The sequence below is a fragment of the Podarcis filfolensis genome (genome assembly GCF_964270895.1).
Source record: "Podarcis filfolensis genome assembly, chromosome: 2".
NCBI classification, from domain to species: Eukaryota; Metazoa; Chordata; class Lepidosauria; order Squamata; family Lacertidae; genus Podarcis; species Podarcis filfolensis.
The window spans coordinates 56,923,879-56,942,098 of NC_139605.1; the positions used below are offsets into that span (position 1 = coordinate 56,923,879).

The 18,220-nt window shown below is 45.0% G+C and overlaps 3 protein-coding genes across 3 annotated transcripts; 1 reads left to right on the forward strand and 2 right to left on the reverse strand.

Moving 5' to 3' along the window:
- Window positions 1-757: 757 nt before the first annotated feature.
- Window positions 758-3,918, reverse strand: HIGD2A (HIG1 hypoxia inducible domain family member 2A). The gene is made up of 2 exons (XM_083603967.1): window positions 3,648-3,918; window positions 758-1,777 (listed from the first exon to the last, which is right to left on the reverse strand). The coding sequence occupies exons 1-2, from the start codon at window positions 3,787-3,789 to the stop codon at window positions 1,611-1,613; spliced, it is 309 nt and encodes a 102-aa protein (XP_083460093.1). The 5' UTR covers window positions 3,790-3,918; the 3' UTR covers window positions 758-1,610.
- Window positions 3,919-4,069: 151 nt separating this feature from the next.
- On the forward strand, window positions 4,070-8,711 carry NOP16 (NOP16 nucleolar protein). Its single transcript, XM_083603955.1, has 5 exons — window positions 4,070-4,275; window positions 5,356-5,470; window positions 7,059-7,128; window positions 7,582-7,688; window positions 8,036-8,711. Exons 1-5 carry the CDS (start codon window positions 4,169-4,171, stop codon window positions 8,177-8,179), a joined length of 543 nt encoding a protein of 180 aa, XP_083460081.1. The 5' UTR covers window positions 4,070-4,168; the 3' UTR covers window positions 8,180-8,711.
- Window positions 8,712-9,014: 303 nt separating this feature from the next.
- ARL10 (ARF like GTPase 10) lies at window positions 9,015-14,432 on the reverse strand. The gene is made up of 4 exons (XM_083603942.1): window positions 13,946-14,432; window positions 12,756-12,924; window positions 12,298-12,473; window positions 9,015-10,634 (listed from the first exon to the last, which is right to left on the reverse strand). The coding sequence occupies exons 1-4, from the start codon at window positions 14,135-14,137 to the stop codon at window positions 10,458-10,460; spliced, it is 714 nt and encodes a 237-aa protein (XP_083460068.1). The 5' UTR covers window positions 14,138-14,432; the 3' UTR covers window positions 9,015-10,457.
- Window positions 14,433-18,220: the final 3,788 nt, after the last annotated feature.

Below are 18,220 nucleotides of genomic sequence, written 5' to 3' on the forward strand. Positions count from 1 at the left end.
AGCAACTGAACAGGAAGGTGCAGTCTTGTCGCCTAGAAGCAGGTGCCATCTTTGCAGATGGGAGCAGACTCCTCTCTCTCTCCAACGGAGTACACATTTGGAATCAGGACATGCATGCAAGGCAAGCAAGCCTCACGAGTGTACCATGCCCTGTCTTTAAAAGCTTGGTGGCCAAGTCATGGAAACTTGTTGGGGGCATTTTCATCACTTGTGTCCAGTTCTGAATGTCTTGCCTTGTTCCTGAATCATGACTCTGGTTTCTCTTCAGATCGTATAAATCTTTCGCCTTTTACTAAGCCTCTGCTATTACTTGGATAAAGATCTTTTTATTACACATAAGTAAGAACTCCTGTGTGTGTGTGTGTGTGTGTGTGTGTGTGTATTGGGTGGGAGCAGGACACTGAATGCAAGAGGAACTGAGAGCAGTTGGTGTTGCCAAGGACTAGAAGCTAGAAGCTGGCACCAATAATAAAACAACCAGCATGTGCAAGAGCAGCGCATGTAGATACCAACAGCTGACAAGGACAAGAGAGCAAAGAATTTTGTTTCAGTTCAAAGACGCAAAGAGGTGTAATCTACTCCACCCTCGAATGTGAATATTTCAGATAGAGCAACCACAACTAGAAGTAAACTCCCCTCTCATTCAAAGGTTCTGCTCATTCCTTCCAGCCCTCAGGCCTTGTGATAAATGTGAGCAATTTCCGAAGTGTTTTGAAGCACAAAAGTGCCCCCAAGGTAATAAAGACACTTGTTCCAATTAGCTTTACTAATAACTTTTACTCCAATATATTGATTGGCCTTGTCAGCCAAACCAGCTTTACGACAAGGCTATATAAGAGAGAACGGACACTTTGTTCTTGGAGGTAGCAGCAGCCAGAGCCCATCAATGGAGGAGGTGAGCTGTTTATCTGGCCCTCCTCCACAGCTGCTGGAATGCCGCCTCCTCTTGAAGAAACTGGCCTTTTTGCGCCTTTAGCAGAGACAGGAAGCTTGCAACACCCCACTATCTGCTGGCTGACGGATTAAAAACCCACCTGGGCTCATTCTAGCAGGCGAGTAAGGGCTACATAAAGACGTGGGCCAATGGTGGCGCCCCTTTGTGGGGAGGCAAGGGCCACCCCCATAACATCTTCTTTGGGGGTGGCCTTGCCCTAATTGTTGGGAGAAAGACAGGGAAAATGTGCCCATGTTAATTCTCCTCAGCCTCTCGGTGGCTTTTGATACAATCAACGATGGTATCCTTCTGGAGCGGTTGTCTGACTTAAGGGTGGGTGGCACCACTTTGCAGTGGTTCTGGTCCTACTTGGATGGTCATTTCCAAGAGTGACGCTTGGGGAGTCAATTGAACATGTGCAAAACGCTCGCTGCCTGTCATAATAATATCAGTGCAGAAAAATCCTTATATATCAGTGTCAAGGTTTAATTACTTGAATAAATGAACACTGCTTTATGTATGTGTGTGTGAGTATATATATATTTAACGGAACCATCTGGCACCTGATGGTCACTACAAAATATCACCACACAAGGTGTGGAAAGCACCCTCTCCATTGCAGAAAGACTCAGTATGATATTGGATAGCCACACGTGGCTGCACAACAGTAGCAGGTTCACTTCTTTGGTTTCATTGACGCAACCACCACACCCACCAATATGGCTGCGACGGTGAAGCCCTGGGCTAGAACACGTGCCCGCATCATCCTCTGGGACTGCAGGGTATTTCCCTTCTTGAAGCAGATGAGTCCATAGGCCAAAACTCCTGCTGTGCCAAGGCATCCTAAAGGGCAGGACAAGAGAAAGAAGGAAATGTGACCATGTTTGCCCGTGAACAGAAAGTCAGGTTTTCATCAAAGAGGTGTAAGTCTAAACATTTTCTTTCAATCTCACTTCCTCCTTGGTAAAATAGTGAATAACCTCACAGGGGGAAACCCCGGTCTCAAGACAAAGATAGTAAAGAATTCTACAAATGGAAAATATTAGGAAGAGGAAGCCCTTCTTCTCTTGGAGACTGTTTCCCAAAGAGGAAATATCTGACCACATATCCCTGGGCAGGTGTGGGTGGGAATCAATGCTGCACGGAACTTCACTACTCTGCTCACCTGAGTGAGGAATACACCTAACACAGTGGTTTTAATACAATTTCAGTTTGAGAATCACTTGACTAAACACAATTCCTTCCTCCAGGTCAGTAGTTCTCAAAGGATATGGCGCACCACACTGGTGTGGCAGGAGAGGATGGCAAATGCGGTGGGAAGATTCAAGGACAATCAAATAAACATTTAAACATTTCAGTGTAGTGTAGTGTAGTGTAGTATAGTATAAAAATATATGTTTTATTTGTAGAACATGGATAGATATCTTTTCAAAATGAGAGCAAAAGCATATGAAACTGCAGGCTCACACCTCTCATTGAGTTTGTATACACCCTTAAAGTACATATGTAAAAGGCTCATTTATAGTTATATTTTAGGAATGATTCATGTTCTTATGTAGCTGCATTGTTTGTTTTCTCCTCCAACAGCTCCCACCTCAACATAATCCACACAACCCAAAATCTAGATTACTGTTCATAGCTTTGTGGCCTCTTAAAAAGTAACACATTAGAACAATTGTTTGTGTGCTACTGCAGTCTACTTCATCAGACACAGAGAGCAGAGCTTTCCAAACTGTGTGTTGCAACACATTAGTGTGTCAGCTGCAGTGTGTAGATGTGTTGCATGAATGCTCCCCTTGCTCCTTCTGGGGCAGGAAAGGGTTAGTTTAATCTCTGGTTTGCTAGTGAAACTGAATTACTGTGTCACAAAATGAACCAAAACTGAATTACCGTACTGCAAAATGACGCATGTCCATAAAGTGTGTCACCAACTTGAAAAATTTGGAAAGCTCTGACAAAAAAGGTGATCCTCCATTGTCAGGTACAAGGATCACATACCATGCATCTGATGAAGTGAGTTCTACTCCATGAAAGCTTATAACACAATAAAATTGTGCCACAACTCTAATTCTTTTTTATTTGTTTATTTACTGCATTCATAGCCCACCTTTTTCCTCCAAGGAGTTGAAGGTGGCGTACAATGTTCTCCCCCTCCTCATTTAACCAAAACAACCCTATGAGGTAGATTGGGCTGAGAGAAGACAGCGACTGGCCCAAGGTCATCCAAGGAGCTTCATGACCAAGCAAGAGATCCAAACCCTTTAATCAAGTTCACCATCTTTCCCTCTTCAACTCCTATTGTCACCCTGTCTCTGGGCCTAGATGAATACCCCCCAACACCAGGACACTTCGCTGGTGGAGATTACCCCACCCCTCTCCCTGCTAAGGAAAGTTTCGCAGGAGACATTTCCGTGTGTCAAGTCTGGCTGGTGTCAAAGCCACACTGGGCTGGGGGAGAGAAGCATGGCAGCCTTACTCCTATCAGCTTCCTATCCTCAGGAACTCCTGCTCATCTTTTGCTTTCCCTCTTTCTGGATTTGACCCCTTTTTTTCTTTGACCGGTGCTGACCCAAGACATAATTGGCGGGGCCTGGGCTACAGCAGACGGCACCCCACCAACCCGTTTGACCTGCAAGGAAAAAGCTCTCCCTGTTGAACTAGGGTCTGCCCTAATTTGCCTCCCTCCCTCCCGGGTCCCTGGCCTCCCTCTCACCGATGGGCACGAGCGGATTCTCGCGGGTCTTGCGCCGGAACTTATCCCCGAACCCCTCCTCCGGGTGGTAGGCGGTTGGCGTGAAGCCCTCGATCAAGGGCGGGTTGTTGGGGTCGAAGGGCGGCGGCGCGCTCTGAGCCATGGTCGAACAGGCGCCGGAGGAGGCCACACCACGGGAAAGGCGGACAGGCTGCTTCGCGCTAAGTTAGGCTTTGACCCACTTCGGCTACCGTACAAACGAGGCGGCGCGCGCGGCTCACCGTAGCCCAATAACGCTCTTGGCTGGGCCGGAACTGCAATACGAGCACGTGTTTTTCCCCGCCGCCGCCCGCCGTGTTGCTGGGAGTTGTAGTCCGCTTGACTCTCTCCTACAGGAACGCAACCGAGTCTGCCGAGTCCGCAGAACTACGTTTCCCATCGGCCATCGGGGCGATGCTCCCAGAGGCTCGGGCTTCTTCTACCTGTATTAGAAGCCGCGCGTGGCTGGATTGCTACGGCCGATATTCCGCTGAGTCGCCGCGATGCCGAAAGCCAAAGGGAAGAGCCGGCGGCAAAAGTACAACTATAATGTCGACCGCAAGAAGCAGAACAGGGCTTTCCGCAAGCGCGCGGCGCCCCGCATAAAATGGTGAGTGGCCAGGAATTGGGGTGAAGTGGAGGCGCCAGGTGGGCTGAGTAGAGAGAGAGAGGAGCGGGGCTGGCCGACCAACCTTCGCGTCTTAGCCGGGTGGGGATGGGGCATGTCGGATCTCAGTCAGGAGGGCTCACTCACCCAGAACCGGCCCAAGGCATGTTGGCACCTGAGGTCAACCACAAAATGTTGTGCCCTCTCTGCAGAGCCGGATGCCAAAGGAAGAAAAACAGAATTGTAGAATTGGAAGGGACTCCAAGGGTTATCTGGTCCAACCCCTTCAATGCAGGAACTGGCCATCTCTAGAAGCACAGCAGAATCTGCTGGCTTCTGCACTGCCAGCTTTCTTTCAGGTTTAGCCAGTCACCGAAGTTACAGTTGATAAAACTACAACCCTCCATTTGTTTCATTTTTGCCATTATTGGCGAGAAAGGCTCTTCTGTAATCCCTCCTACAGCACCATGCAGGGCATAGCCTAAGGGTACATGATGCAGCTGTTTGGCTGAAGCTAAGCAGGTCTCATCAACATCAGGATGGGTGACTACCCGAGAATCCTGTGAATCTTGAACTCCAAGAGGGAAGAAAGGTGGAATATAAACCAACCAACCAACGAAATACAAATAAGTAAATGCTGTACAGTGTTTTCTACATATCCTGCCCATGGTATACAGAATGTTTTTCTGTCATTCGTAATGCGTGGGTGCAATTCTGGAGGGTATTGATTACACCAGATCAAGTACAGTACTGAATTGCCACTGGGCAAAGTTAATGGTACTGTAGTTCAAAGACCCTTCCCAAGCTAGACCTATCAGTAAGTCAGAATTAAAAGTACTCCTGTGGAACCATGCGGTAGTAGACACCTCAAATGTAGTAGCATTCTACCTACTTTCCATGTGTTGAAAGACTGCAGGCATTCCAGGAAACAAACAGGCTTTTAAAATTCATGAAATCAGGCAGAACTGTCTAGAGTAGACAAATGTGGCTAATATTTTCTCTAAGTTGTGTGGCCATTCTTATCAAGAATGCATAATATTAATGTATGATTATTTCCTCTTCTCAACCCCCATCTCTGTCCAGTACCCAAATCCGACATGCTTGGGATAGGACCAAAACTGTAAAGCAGAACCTGGCAGAAATGGGCCTGGCTGTTGATCCGAACAAGGCTATACCTATTCCGAAAACAATGCAACAGGTGAGTAGTGATATGTAGGTAAAGTTTCCAAATTGGGAGTTCAGCCCAAACTGGGTCATCTACCAGTTTATAGGTGATGGATGCAGTCCTAGCAAGACAATATGTACAAAGTGGCAGCTGCAGAAATAGCTGGCGAATTTTCTGAGTAAGGAAGTGTTATATCTAAGACATAAGGTCTCATGTGGTGTTTGGCTAGACACAAGGTATGCATGAAAGCAGTTGCTAAAATGTTATTTCAAACCTGTTTGTGAGAACATAAAAAGGTAGTATTTCAAACTCATTTACGCTTTCCCACTTCACCCTTCATACTAGATACAATGGTCAAAATGATAAAAAATCTTTATGAGTCACGGAAACCACGGGCAAAAAAGTTTGTTTGTTTGCTTGCTTGTTGCATTTATATCTTGCCGCCTTCTCCAGTGAGCTCAAGGTGGCACATATGGTTCTCCTCCTCATTTAATCCACACAACAACCCTGTGAGGAAGTTAGGCTGTGAGGTGGCTATTGACCCAAGGTTACCCAGTGAGCTTTGTGGCCGGGTGGGGGTTTGAACCCTGGTCTCCCAGGTCCTAGTCCGATACTCTAACCACTACACCACAGAGGTTGTATCATTAGAAGTCCTTTGAAACCACCAATGGGTGCTGCATAGATATTTTTTATCTATGTCATTTTAAATTGTTATTGATATTAATGTTGTATTTTTAGTTTTAGATTTTATGATTTATGTGGAAATTGTTTTCCTTTTGGTTTTGCATCTTTTGATGTGTTTTATTGTTTATGACTTTTGTTATGTTGGTAATTATGTAAATCTTGGCATGTTGTAAGCAGCCTTGAGCATAGTTTCAACTATGGAAAGGCGGCATACAAATAAAATGATGATGATGATGGTCAGAAGCACAAATGGTCAGATGGAGAGTTTGGTGAATTCCAAACCTTGGGATATTTCCATGGTATTTCTGCTGATCTAGTAAAAATCTCCATCTTTCTGTGGCGCCCTTGATGAGGGATATATTTGACACCCCACGAGAGGTGGTGGACTCTCCTTCCTTGGAGGTTTTTAAGCAGAGATTGGAGGGCCATCTGTCATGGATGCTTTAGCTGAGATTTCTGCATTGCAGGGGGGTGGACGAGATGATCCTCGGGTACCTTCCAACTCTAAGATTCTATTATCCCAACGTTCCTTGGAACATAAATTGTGAAAGTACTGCAGAATGACTTTCCTAATGATAACTTATTCTAGGGATGCTACTAAAATTTGAGTTACTTAGTAGTCTGAAATGACTGCATTGGTGAAGTACCATTGCATCATGATTGCCTTAAGTATTATCACATTTGCCCTTTTGTGAAAGACAAATCTAGCGAAACTTTGTTATTCGTGTGCTTTTATCTTCTCCAGTTAATATTAATGAGAATGATGAAATTAGAAAAACAAATGCGGTGGTTGGGAATCCTTTTAAGTCCTTAAGGAAATATGAAAACATGCCAGCTAAGGAATTTGTAGAGTTGGGTAGCATTTTAGAGCATACAAAGCAATGCATAATAAATGTATTTGTATAAAACATGATCTACCATGTCTTTTAAAATGCAGGTGCTGAAAATGGAAGTGGATGGACAAGAAGCAAATGTGAAAACTGTGCGGAAGCCATATGTACTAAATGGTTGGTAATAGCTTCATATTGGCAATGAATATGTTGGCCTGATGCCTCATAGTGAAACCTTTTACCTGAACTGTTGTAACTCTAAATCCTGAGAGCAACCATTTATCCTATTCAAATTCAGTGCAGTATTCTGGAGTGTATCAGCTCTCATTGTCAGGGAAACCCTGGTGATATTATGCATAGTCTTTTGTTGTTCTGTGCGGTTTTTATATCTTGGAGGCCACTTCTGTCTGAACCAACCCCCCGCTCCCATCCTCTGTTAGACCCCAAAGGCTGACCGGACAAAAAAGGATCACGCCGCATGGCGAACTGCTGGTTTGCAAGAGGAAGCGTGGGTGACCTCAGTGATCCTACTAGTTGAATCTAGCTGTATTTATTCTGCTCGAAAAAGGCCACACAGGGTGCAAAAACGCTTCCCTCTTCTTCACTGCCCTTTCTTTTTAACACTTAAAGAGTTGGAATCTGAGGCCAGCCTCCCAGAGAAGAAGTCAGAGACGCTCTCCCGAGATCTTATTGACTATGTCCAGCACATGATCCGGAGCCACGGTGAAAACTATAAGGTAGGCACTCTTTGTTCTAGAAGCTCCACAGCGAATGGTTGCAGCTGCTAGCATTAGAATGTCCAGTTTTCATTATTTCCTGGTTTCTCTGTTTTTTAAAAAACAAAAACTGCTGAGCACACTCAATTCCCTGTTTGCTTCCTTTTTTCATCCATAGTGCTTTCCTGTACCCTGAGCTGAACTCAGTCTACATTTTCTGACTGCACTCCTGTGGTTGTAATTTTCCATTTGTTTTGTGCACAGCCACTTGTTGACTCTTGGTGTACAGTATACTGCTTGCTTTCTGGGCGTGGGAGGCCTCCTTAAGGCTGAGGTAGCTCATTACAACTTTACTCTTCGCCTCCTAGGCTATGGCACGTGATGAGAAGAACTATTACCAGGACACACCAAAGCAAATAAAGAGGAAAATCAATGTATATAAACGCTTCTACCCTGAGGAATACCAGACCTTTGTTGCCTCTCTGCAGCCAGAGAAGATGGAACAGCAATGATTTTACTCACCAAAGAAATGGGCAGAAGCAGCTGCACCTATATTATTTCAGATGCTAGTTTGCCCTCAAGTGACTTCTGGTCAGGGACTGAAATGTTGGATTATCTATAATTGTGCCCTTTGAAGAGAGAAGATGGGAAGGTGTTTATGTAGATGGGACTTTGTCTGACCTCTAATTGTTGGAGAGCCCTTGCTGCATTCTGCTTGCACCATCTTAGCTTTGGGATAGATCCTAGTTGAAATAAACTTCTTTCCCAAGCCCCGAGTCAGTAACAAAGCACAGCCAAAGGATGTTTCCTGTTCTTGCTGTGTGAGTGTCAAGCAGCTTTGCCAAACCATCTGGAGAACAGGTGGGAAAGACTGTCCTAAGGAAATTTTGGTACATCATCCAGCTATGGAAACAAGAAGTCGTGGTAAACCAATGTAATCAAAAGTCAGTATGTTTTCAAGCATTCTTTTATGAAGAGTAAAGTATTTCCCTTTCTTTAAAAAAAAAGAAGTTTCTTTAAAAAATTGGTCTCTTACTATGGAAAGGTGTCTGTTTCTTGACTTTTTGCAGCTATAGTATTTTAAGTCCTATTTTTGTGTATCAGCAGGTCCACCCGTGAGATGACATTATACAAGTACAAAAGAAAGCTGATCTTGGGAAGGCTCCTATGAAAATACACACACACACACACACACACACACACACCCCTTAACTGTAATTATGTACATGTATTGGCAGTGGCCTTAACACTCTTGAGTTCTGCCTTTCTTAACAGCAATAACAAATGACGCTGCTGGCCTTGTGATATCTCCAGTTGCATAGAAAACACAACCATATCCCTTACAACTGAGACAAACAACTCAAGGTTTATTTGATACAGTGGGGGAGGGGCATAGTGTAAACAGTTGGTCACCAATTATCCATTTCATACAGGCAAGAGGAACTTAGGGCTAGGAGCTACAGGCACAAACAAAGCTTCCCATAATCTTTGATGGGACAGGAGAGGTGATCAGGTTTTGCAAAAGGAGTGTAGCCCAAGCTCAGGCAATACTGCTGTTTTCCTGCTGTGAGGAAAGGGAACAGGAAGTTAGCATGTGTACTGTTTGAGAAAGAGCACACAAGGGTTGGGTTAACTCTGCTTGTAAACACAAGCTCTGCAGGACTGCCTGGCTGTACATGTAAAACTATTCCTTTCTCTAGAGGTAAGATTGGCATTTTGTCTGAGACCAACTTCTTCCACATCATGGGCAGCCCAAACTATGAGGCATGTCCCAGCCACCACTATCTGACTGTACAGTTTCCAGTTCAGGAGGAATATGGATTATATAGGAATGAGTCCTGAGCCAGGTGACTTGAGATCAAACATAGCACCAAACTGAGAAAGGGATTTGCAGCTTCATTAGCCTGGGCACAGCAATTCATATTAGGTACCTCAAATTTCCCAGTTCCTTCTGCAGCTTTTCACTGAAATTCACAACTCTTGCTTTCTTCAGAAAAAGATTAAGGGTAGTAATTCACTGGGGGCTAACTTGACTTCGGAAGTTGAGCAAGGACACTTGGAGCAAGGAGCTAGTGCCTCAGAAGCACAATTGGTCCAACATGCTTAGGCTAAGGAAATGGCTGTAATTCAAGGGCACGTAGTATGTTGGAGAGGGATCAGCTAAGCCATCAAGTTGCTTATCAGGTATGATAGATTTTATTGCACTAATAAGTAGCATTTAAAGCCCTAACAGCCATCAGGGACACCTCAACAGAATAGCTGCTTGCACATGCTCTGCTGAGATGCTCCTTTAACATCCACTCTCAGACTAGCCCTCATGGCAGTTTGAGACGGTACATCCTGTTCCCCACTAATTGCAGTGAGGATTTAATAGTATTTCATAGGGGCACAGTCAATCCCCAGCTTCTAAAAATGGCAGTGAGGGATGAGGTATTCCAGCCTGCACAGGGCAGACTTTTCCTATAGACCTGCTGTGTCGAGTCTTGAAGACAAAGTGATAGTTCTTAGTGCAAATATTGACAGTGCCATTCCCTAGGACTTTCAGCAGCCGATGCCAGCAGCAACCCCCAAGACTACTGTATTATCCCCACGGTCAGTATATTTTGCCCCTGTTTTAGCCAAGGTCTCGATGGTTATATTGGTGGTAAGGCTTCTTTCCAGAAGGGAGTTTAGTAAACACCTAAAAATTCTTTTGAGGACCTGGAAAGCCTGTTTCTCTGAGGATAAGATCTCAAGAAGCTAAGAGTTGGCTCCATGTGGCTTGAATATCCTGGAGATGTTGAAGAACCTTCAGACCTGAGCCAGGAGTTTGAGCAGCAGGTTCTTCAGGTGGAGAACACTGTTTGTGGTGGTCAGGCCAGCATCAGTAGCACTTGTGGGCAGGAGAAAGAATTCTCTTTGATGTTTCAGGGTGTTCAGTGCCAGCTCCTTGTGCAATTCTGCCACACTCAGTGCATCACTCTTGTCCTAGAGTGGATATAGATCACAGGTTGAACAAATGACACCGCTTCCCCACCTGTCCTTAAGAGAACTGTATTTAAGCACACCTTTAAATCTACTTTCACTCGTTCTCAGACAAGAATCCGTGTGAAAAGGAGAGCTGGGAAGGAGACAGTTATACTTGACATTAAATGCTTATGACGACACCATAAGCTATCCAATATACTTAGTCATGTCAGTACAAGCAAATGATATACAGAAGATGTCAGGCGCACAGACAAGATCTACATTGCAGAGGGTTGGACTAGATGGCTCTTGGGAGTCCCTTCCATCTCTGCATGTCCAGGGTTCCATCTCCAGATCAGTGGTGGGGAACTAGGCTGAATGTGGCCCTCCGGGCATCTCCATCTGGCCCTTGGAACTCTTCCCCAGGACACATCTCTCACCAGCCCTGCTCTGCACCTTCCTTGTGTGCATTTGCCTGGCTAGAATGTTATCATTGGACTGTGATAACGCCTCTTGCTTGCCTGGCTGGAGGATGGAGAGAGGTGTGTGTAAACACTGCTAACCTTTGTGTGGCCTACTATACAAAAGATAACTTCTGCATTGCTTACTATATATCCGTTAACATGGCCAGTTTTGCCTCTGGCCCCACTCCACTCAAGCACACAGAGAGAGACACAAAGACCCAACTTTCCCTTGCGGCAGGCAGGTCTGGAGAGATGGAATGACTCCTCCCCTCTAGAGATGGTGTTGCAAGTTGAGGATCCTGCTTGTCTCCAGCAGGAGGAGTCATCCCTATCAGGAATGGTGTCCTGCTCCATCTGGTAAAAGGTTCCTTTGCCTTGCTCTAGTCTAGGCCCAGTCTTTCTCAACTTTGGAGCCCCAGAAGTTGTTGGACTACAACTCCCATCATTCCTAGCCAGAATGGCCAGTGGTCAGGGATGATGGGAGTTGTAGTCCAACAACTTCTGGGGCTCCAAAGTTGAGAAAGGCTTCTGTTTGAAGAAACCAGAGGCCTTTCTCCTGGGCATGGTCGGCCAATTGGTGTTAAAGAAGGATAGAACTTTTTTTATGTACGCTACAACAGCAGCAAGAATACTCATTGCAAAATATTGGAAGACACAAGATCTACCCACCCTGGAAGAATGGCAGATGAAAGTGATAGACTATATGGAACTGGCAGAAATGACTGGCAGAATCCGAGACCAGGGCGAAGAGTCGGTGGAAGAAGATTGGAAGAAATTTAAAGATTATCCACAGAAACATTGTAAAATTAATGAATGTTAAAATGATGTTGGAATGAAATTAAGCGGTTTTAGCAACAATGTTAAAAAGGAATATGTAAAAAAGGATTGTTAATAGATGAAAATATAAATTTATAATATGTTAAGATAAAGAATTAAGATAAAAACAAAGAGGGAAAGGATTTGCTGAATTAACCATTTGAAATGGAATACAAAAAAGGGAGGTGTGAGGAGGTCAGGGAAACAAGTAAATGAAAGGCAAGACATGGAAAGATGGATTTATTTTTAATTGTTTTTTTTTCTTCTGTCTTTTGTATTTTTTGTTTTCTTTTTTCTATTTTCTTATTACTTTTGTAACTTCTTTTGAAACTTTAATAAATATCATTTAAAAAAAAAAAGAGAAAGGCTTCTGTAGATAGTCCCAGGTGAAAGAAGAGGCCCACCTGTTTGTTAGCGAGAACTATCAGAGGCAACTGAGGGTCCTCTGCTAGCAGGCCATGGAGCTCCTGTCGGGCAGTGTGGAGGCGCAGGCCATCTGCAGAGTCCACTACAAACACGAGGACATGGGCTTTGCTGAGGTAGTGGTTCCAGTACGAACGTAGATTCTGGCTGCCACCAACTGAGACACAAAAAGGACCAAAAATAAAAACCATACATGTTGAGTATATGGCATGTTTTCGGCACCCATCCACTGCCAAAGAAAAGAGGTGCATGGAAGACTCAGTTCTGTTTTAGGCACATAGAGCTGCTAGTAAAACCCTCCCCCCCAAAATATTTGTGATGCAATGGCTTAGAGAGAATTCTTTGCACATTTCTCTCACAGCAATGATACAAGGGCACTTCCAAAGTTCTCCCACTGTCCCAGACTGCCTTGCTTCCAGGAGGCTGTGGTAGGACTTACCCTCCAGGAGGTCCATCTGGAGCCCATTGGCCTGTAGTTGTGCTGAGTTGAAGCCCTGAGTGGGTGCTATGTGCATCTTGGCTTCTGTGCTGCAGATATAGTGGATAATGCTGCTTTTTCCAGCCCCATCCAAACCAAGGACCAAAATCTGATACTCACAGGAAGGTGGCTGAAAAGAGAAGAAAGGCTTCGAGGCACAGCAGTAGCATAGCTGCAGGAGGGCCTTTCATGACTGGCAGCCTCACCTGTGGCTATTTGCCAAGTCTGCAAAACCAGACTTCATGTTTGGGTTGTGTGTAAAGCTGTTATTGTTAGGCTGTCGGGGAAGGTCACTTAGAGATGAAAGAGATGGATAGCCTTGCACTGTTAGATGCAGTTGCAACAAATGTTCTTGGATTAAGCATCCAAACAAGGAAGATACCAGCCAAATTGAAGATCAAGCTATTTTGTGTACTATACACAAACCTATGTAACCTATGGAGCAAAAGTTCTTAGATTAAGCATCCAAAAACAATATACTTGATCCTGATTCTGTCTTCTGAAGCACTAGCTACCTCTCCCAGTTTGATGTCAACTGCAAATTTGATGAGCATCCCCTCAATTCCTTCATCCAAGTTGTTTATAAAGACCATTGGCCCAGGACACATCCCTGCAGTCGGCCCCCCATTTATCACTTTTTTCCAGGATGACAAAGAACCATTAATGAGTACTCTTTGAGTTGAGTCAGCTAACCATCTACAAATCCACCCAACAATTACTCCATCTAGTCCACATTTTACCAGCTTCCTTGGAAGAATAGGGGGAGGGGGGCTTTGTCAAAAGTCTGAAGCACTATGTCCACAGCATTCCCCTGATCCACCAAGCTTGTACCTCTATCCTCTATGAAAAATGAAATGAAATTCTTCTGGCATGACCTGTTTTTGAGAAACTCATGCGGGGTCTTAGGAATCACGGCATCCTTTTCCAAGTGCTCATGGACAGGACTGTTGAATTATCTGTTCTAGGACCTTTCCTGGAATCACGACCCCATCTGCCACATCTGACCAGTCCCCCTAAGGCAAAGGACTGATCTGGATGGATCCAAACATATTCCTTCCTTTTAGCAACTGAGCTGCAATTGTCCCAGGAGGAGGCTGACAGAGTAGCGCTGGCCTTGAGTATAGGGCGCTCCCAGCCTCCACCCATCTTACCTCCTCGCCTCCGGGTGCATTGCGCCCCAGCTCCGCTTCCAGCTGCTGCTCCCAGCGCCCCCTCCAGCCGATGCAGCTGTCGTTGACGTCTCGGAAGTAGATCTTCCAGGCGATGAAAAGGAGGGAGCCCAGGGCGGCCACCGCTGCGCCCAGCGCCAGGCTCAGGTGTCTGATGGCGCCAGCAGGAGCCATTGGCGAAGGAACCGGACTGAAACAACTTCCAATCAGGCGGAGAGGCAACTGCAACAACACCAGCAGCGCCTCACTCCGAATGAACCTTCACAGAAAAGTCCCCTGCAGCCTCCTGGGCTTGCCTTAAATCCGTATGCTTCCTTATTTCGCAAGTTAGCAACCTGGGTTGAAGAGGCTTGTGTACTAGCAAGTGCAGCGATCCACAGCAGATGCGCTCAGCTGACCAACAACAGCCTCTGTGCGTGCGCGCGCGCTGCTGACTCAGTCTAAGCAGCCAGAGAATTTCCCGGCCGGTGGCAGCATCAGCCCCAGCAAACTGCGGACGGAGTCCGGCTGACGTCACTCTCGGCCTTAAAGGGGACTTGCTCTGTCTCTCCACCTAGTAAGATTCCCCGGGGGCAGGCGGTGGGTGACAGAGAAAGAGAAAACGCATTGCTGAGCGTAATATTGCCTTACACCAAGGCGGAATTTTCACTATTGCTGGATTGAGACTGCCGTTATACCTGACCGCTGGTCACGCTGCCTGGGAATACAGTAATGGGAGCTGGGGTCCAATGACATCTGTATGGCCACAAGTCCCCCTACCCATGTCCAGGCCTGGCCCAGCCATGAGGCACGGTGAGGCAAGTGTCTCTAGTGGCAGGATCCACAGGGGCAGCAGATCTGGATGTAGATCTTTAATCCCATCTTGTTCTTGAGGTATAACTTCACTCACCTTTTCTTCCCTGGTGGGGAGGTGCCATTTTGTGTTCACCCCAGAGGCCAAAAAGTCTCAGGCCAACCTTGCTCATGTCTCATACCAAGATGACAGGACATTTTGCATGTAGAATGTCCTAGGTTTCATCTCTGGCATCTCCAGGTAGAGCAAAGGGAGAAGAAGCTTGCCTGAAACCCTGAAGAGCTGCCTCTGGTCAGTGTAGACAGTACTAACCTAGATGGACCAAATGGTCTGAGGGTTTGTCCATGCCCAAGCAAAATGCAGATTGGAACTGGTCTGCCTCTGAGGCACAGCCATGAAAATCACGTTGGCGGCATCCTGTTCTCACAGTGGCCAAACAGATGCCTGGCAGCACAGGACCTGAGCACAAGAGCATTCTCCCCTCCTGCGGTTTCCAGCAATCGGTATTCAGAGGCAAGTTGGATAAAGCTGGGCAGGTGTGATTTTTTAACTGTATTTTTACAGACATGCCACAGTCTAGGACTCCTGCCTGAAAGAAGTATCAATTCTCAGGGCAAGTGGATCATAGGAATGGGTAAAAGTAATATCACTTGGGGGTCCAGGGAGCAGGTAGACTGATGATTCTTATCTGGAAGCCCCGTGTTCCTGCTATGTATATGAAGCTAGTTAACTTTTGTAAACCACCTTGGGAGGGCTTGATATTGAAAGACAGCACATAACTGGTATTTTAGATACATAAATATTGAAGGGGAGGGAAAACATCTGATGGGGGGAACTTTCTTTTTTTTTGTAAATGTTTTATATTATTATTTCATTTTAAAATGTACATTAAACAAAGAGAACAATGATAAAAGACAAAAATTAAAAGATGAAAAATAATGGGGGGGATTTCTGAGGAACCATATTGTCTTGAGGGGAAGAGAGAATAAGAGAGAATAAAAGAGAAACAGCTCCTGCCCACAACAGCAAGGCTAGGGACTTGATCTCAGACCCCTCTCTTCATTCCATTGTAATACTGTATTATTATTAGTGTTTTTTATTAAACTCTGAGCAGCCTTTGAGAAGTGTGTCATGATTCCTAAAGGTATATTTAATAAAGGAGTCATGGTACTGAATAACTATCCAGCCCATTGCAGAAGAAAAGCACTATTTATGTGGGAGGAATAAATTGCCATTTTCATAATTATTTCTATCTCCTTTCTCTACATATTTGCATTAAAAAATAAAAGCAACAGCATTATTTGCTGGAACTGCAGTGTCAAGCAGATACCTTGCCTAACAACAATCCTTTGCTGATTCAGGACACTCAGTAAATTCTGACTTTCCCAAAGGTCACAAAACAATACTGCAATATGTGTGCAGTTTCCTTTGTTTTCTGTATGGGGTTATTGGGATGAAACCCAACCCTGCTTTCAAGGGCTTCTCTGCAGCTATAAGTGCTAAAGCTCAATGGAAAGTGGCTGTTGCCCTCTCCCCTGGCCCATGTACTCTAGACTATGGACCTTCTGAGTTATTTTCTCTCTTCATCCTGAAACCCTTTAAAGAAAATCTAAATGAGAAAGAGTTAAGATTGTTAGTATGCATAGTTACTGAATTGTCTTAAACTTGTTATATTAGTACTCACCTTTTGCATCTGTTTTGTTTTACTTTTAATTTGTATTTTCAAAAAAGATTTGATAGATAGATGATAGATAGATAGATAGATAGATAGATAGATAGATAGATAGAGGCTACTAACCCTGAACATGTTCTACCTCCACTGTCAAAGGCAGTATGCTTTGGAATACGGGTTGAATATTAGTACCTTCATATGAAATCCTTGTGAGCCCTACACAAATGTTTGCAAGGTTCCAGTTTCACTCTTCTTCTAACAAAAACAACGTTACTTCTAAAGTTCCTACTTTTTTCTTTGTGCTGTACAGAGATTAAAAGACAAACCAGTCCCTTGCCTTCAAGCTCACAAACTAACAGACATCATACAAAAGGAAAACGTAATGGGGAGGGAAGAGGAAAACAAGAAGAAAGGCATCACTTATTGAAGTTATATAACTGTTCTGGACAGTTCTCCCCTCCCCTGCCTTTAAGTACACATGCATACCAGGGCTTGGCAAAAGTTGCCCTCTCCACATCTCACCAAACTTTCGTCTGCTGCAAAGAGGTGTGTGGGTGTGCATGTGTCAGGGACTTTGGGGTGGGGGCAAATTACAGCCTTGAAATGTGGCTTCAAGGCCTGTCATTTGATCTGTCACTAAATTGCTCCTGTATTACAGGAATACACTGGCAATTCAGCAACGTTACGCAAAACTAGAGTACAAAATCACAATTCCCATCGTTTCATAACAGGCCTTCCAAGCATGACTAGCCTGGTGGAAAGGAGAGAACCAGCAGGGCATTATTATATCTAGATATAAATACTATAGGAAGAACAGGGAGGACATACTGGAGTTGGTGTTGCTCTGGTTGTTAAAGAAAGCATCAAATTAGCAAGCCAGAAATCCCCAAAGGGCAGATTCCTCAATAGCACTGTGGAAATTACAGGTTGGTTGGCTTAACGTCTGCCTTGGGGAAACTAGTGGGAGGTATTGTTCAAGATAAAACAACCAATCATATAGGTAAAAAAGGTAAAGGACCCCTGGATGGTTAAGTCTAGTCAAAGGCGACTATGGGGTTGTGGCACTCATCTCGCTTTCAGGCCGAGGGAGTTGGCGTTTGTCCACAGACAGCTTTCTGGATCATGTGGCCAGCATGACTAAACCACGTTTAGTGCAACGGAACGCCGTGACCAATCATCTAGAACATGCTGTGCTGAAGCAGAGCCAGCATGAGTTCTGTAAGAGTAAGGCCTGTTTTATTAACCTATTAGTTATTTGGGATGTGGGTGGCACTGTGGGTTAAACCACAGCCTAGGACTTGCTGATCAGAAGGTCAGCAGTTCGAATCCCTGCGACGGGGTGAGCTCCCGTTTCTCGGTCCCTGCTCCTGCCAACCTAGCAGTTCAAAAGCACGTCAAAGTGCAAGTAGATAAATAGGTACCGCTCCGGCGGGAAGGTAAACGGCGTTTACTGGTTCGCCAGAAGTGGCTTAGTCATGCTGGCCACATGACCCGGAAGCTGTACGCCGGCTCCCTCGGCCTGTAAAGCGAGATAAGCGCCGCAACCCCAGAGTCGGTCACGACTGGACCTAATGGTCAGGGGTCCCTTTACCTAGTTATTTGAGAGTGTCAACAACCATATAGATAGAGGTGATCCAGTTGACACAGTGTACTTGGATATTCACAAAGCTTTTGAGAAGGTACCTCACCAACACTGCTTAGTAAGCAGATACAGGACAAGAGGAATACATATTATTGATTAGGAATTGGTTACATAGCAGAATTCAAAAAGTAGGAGTAAATCGATAGTTGT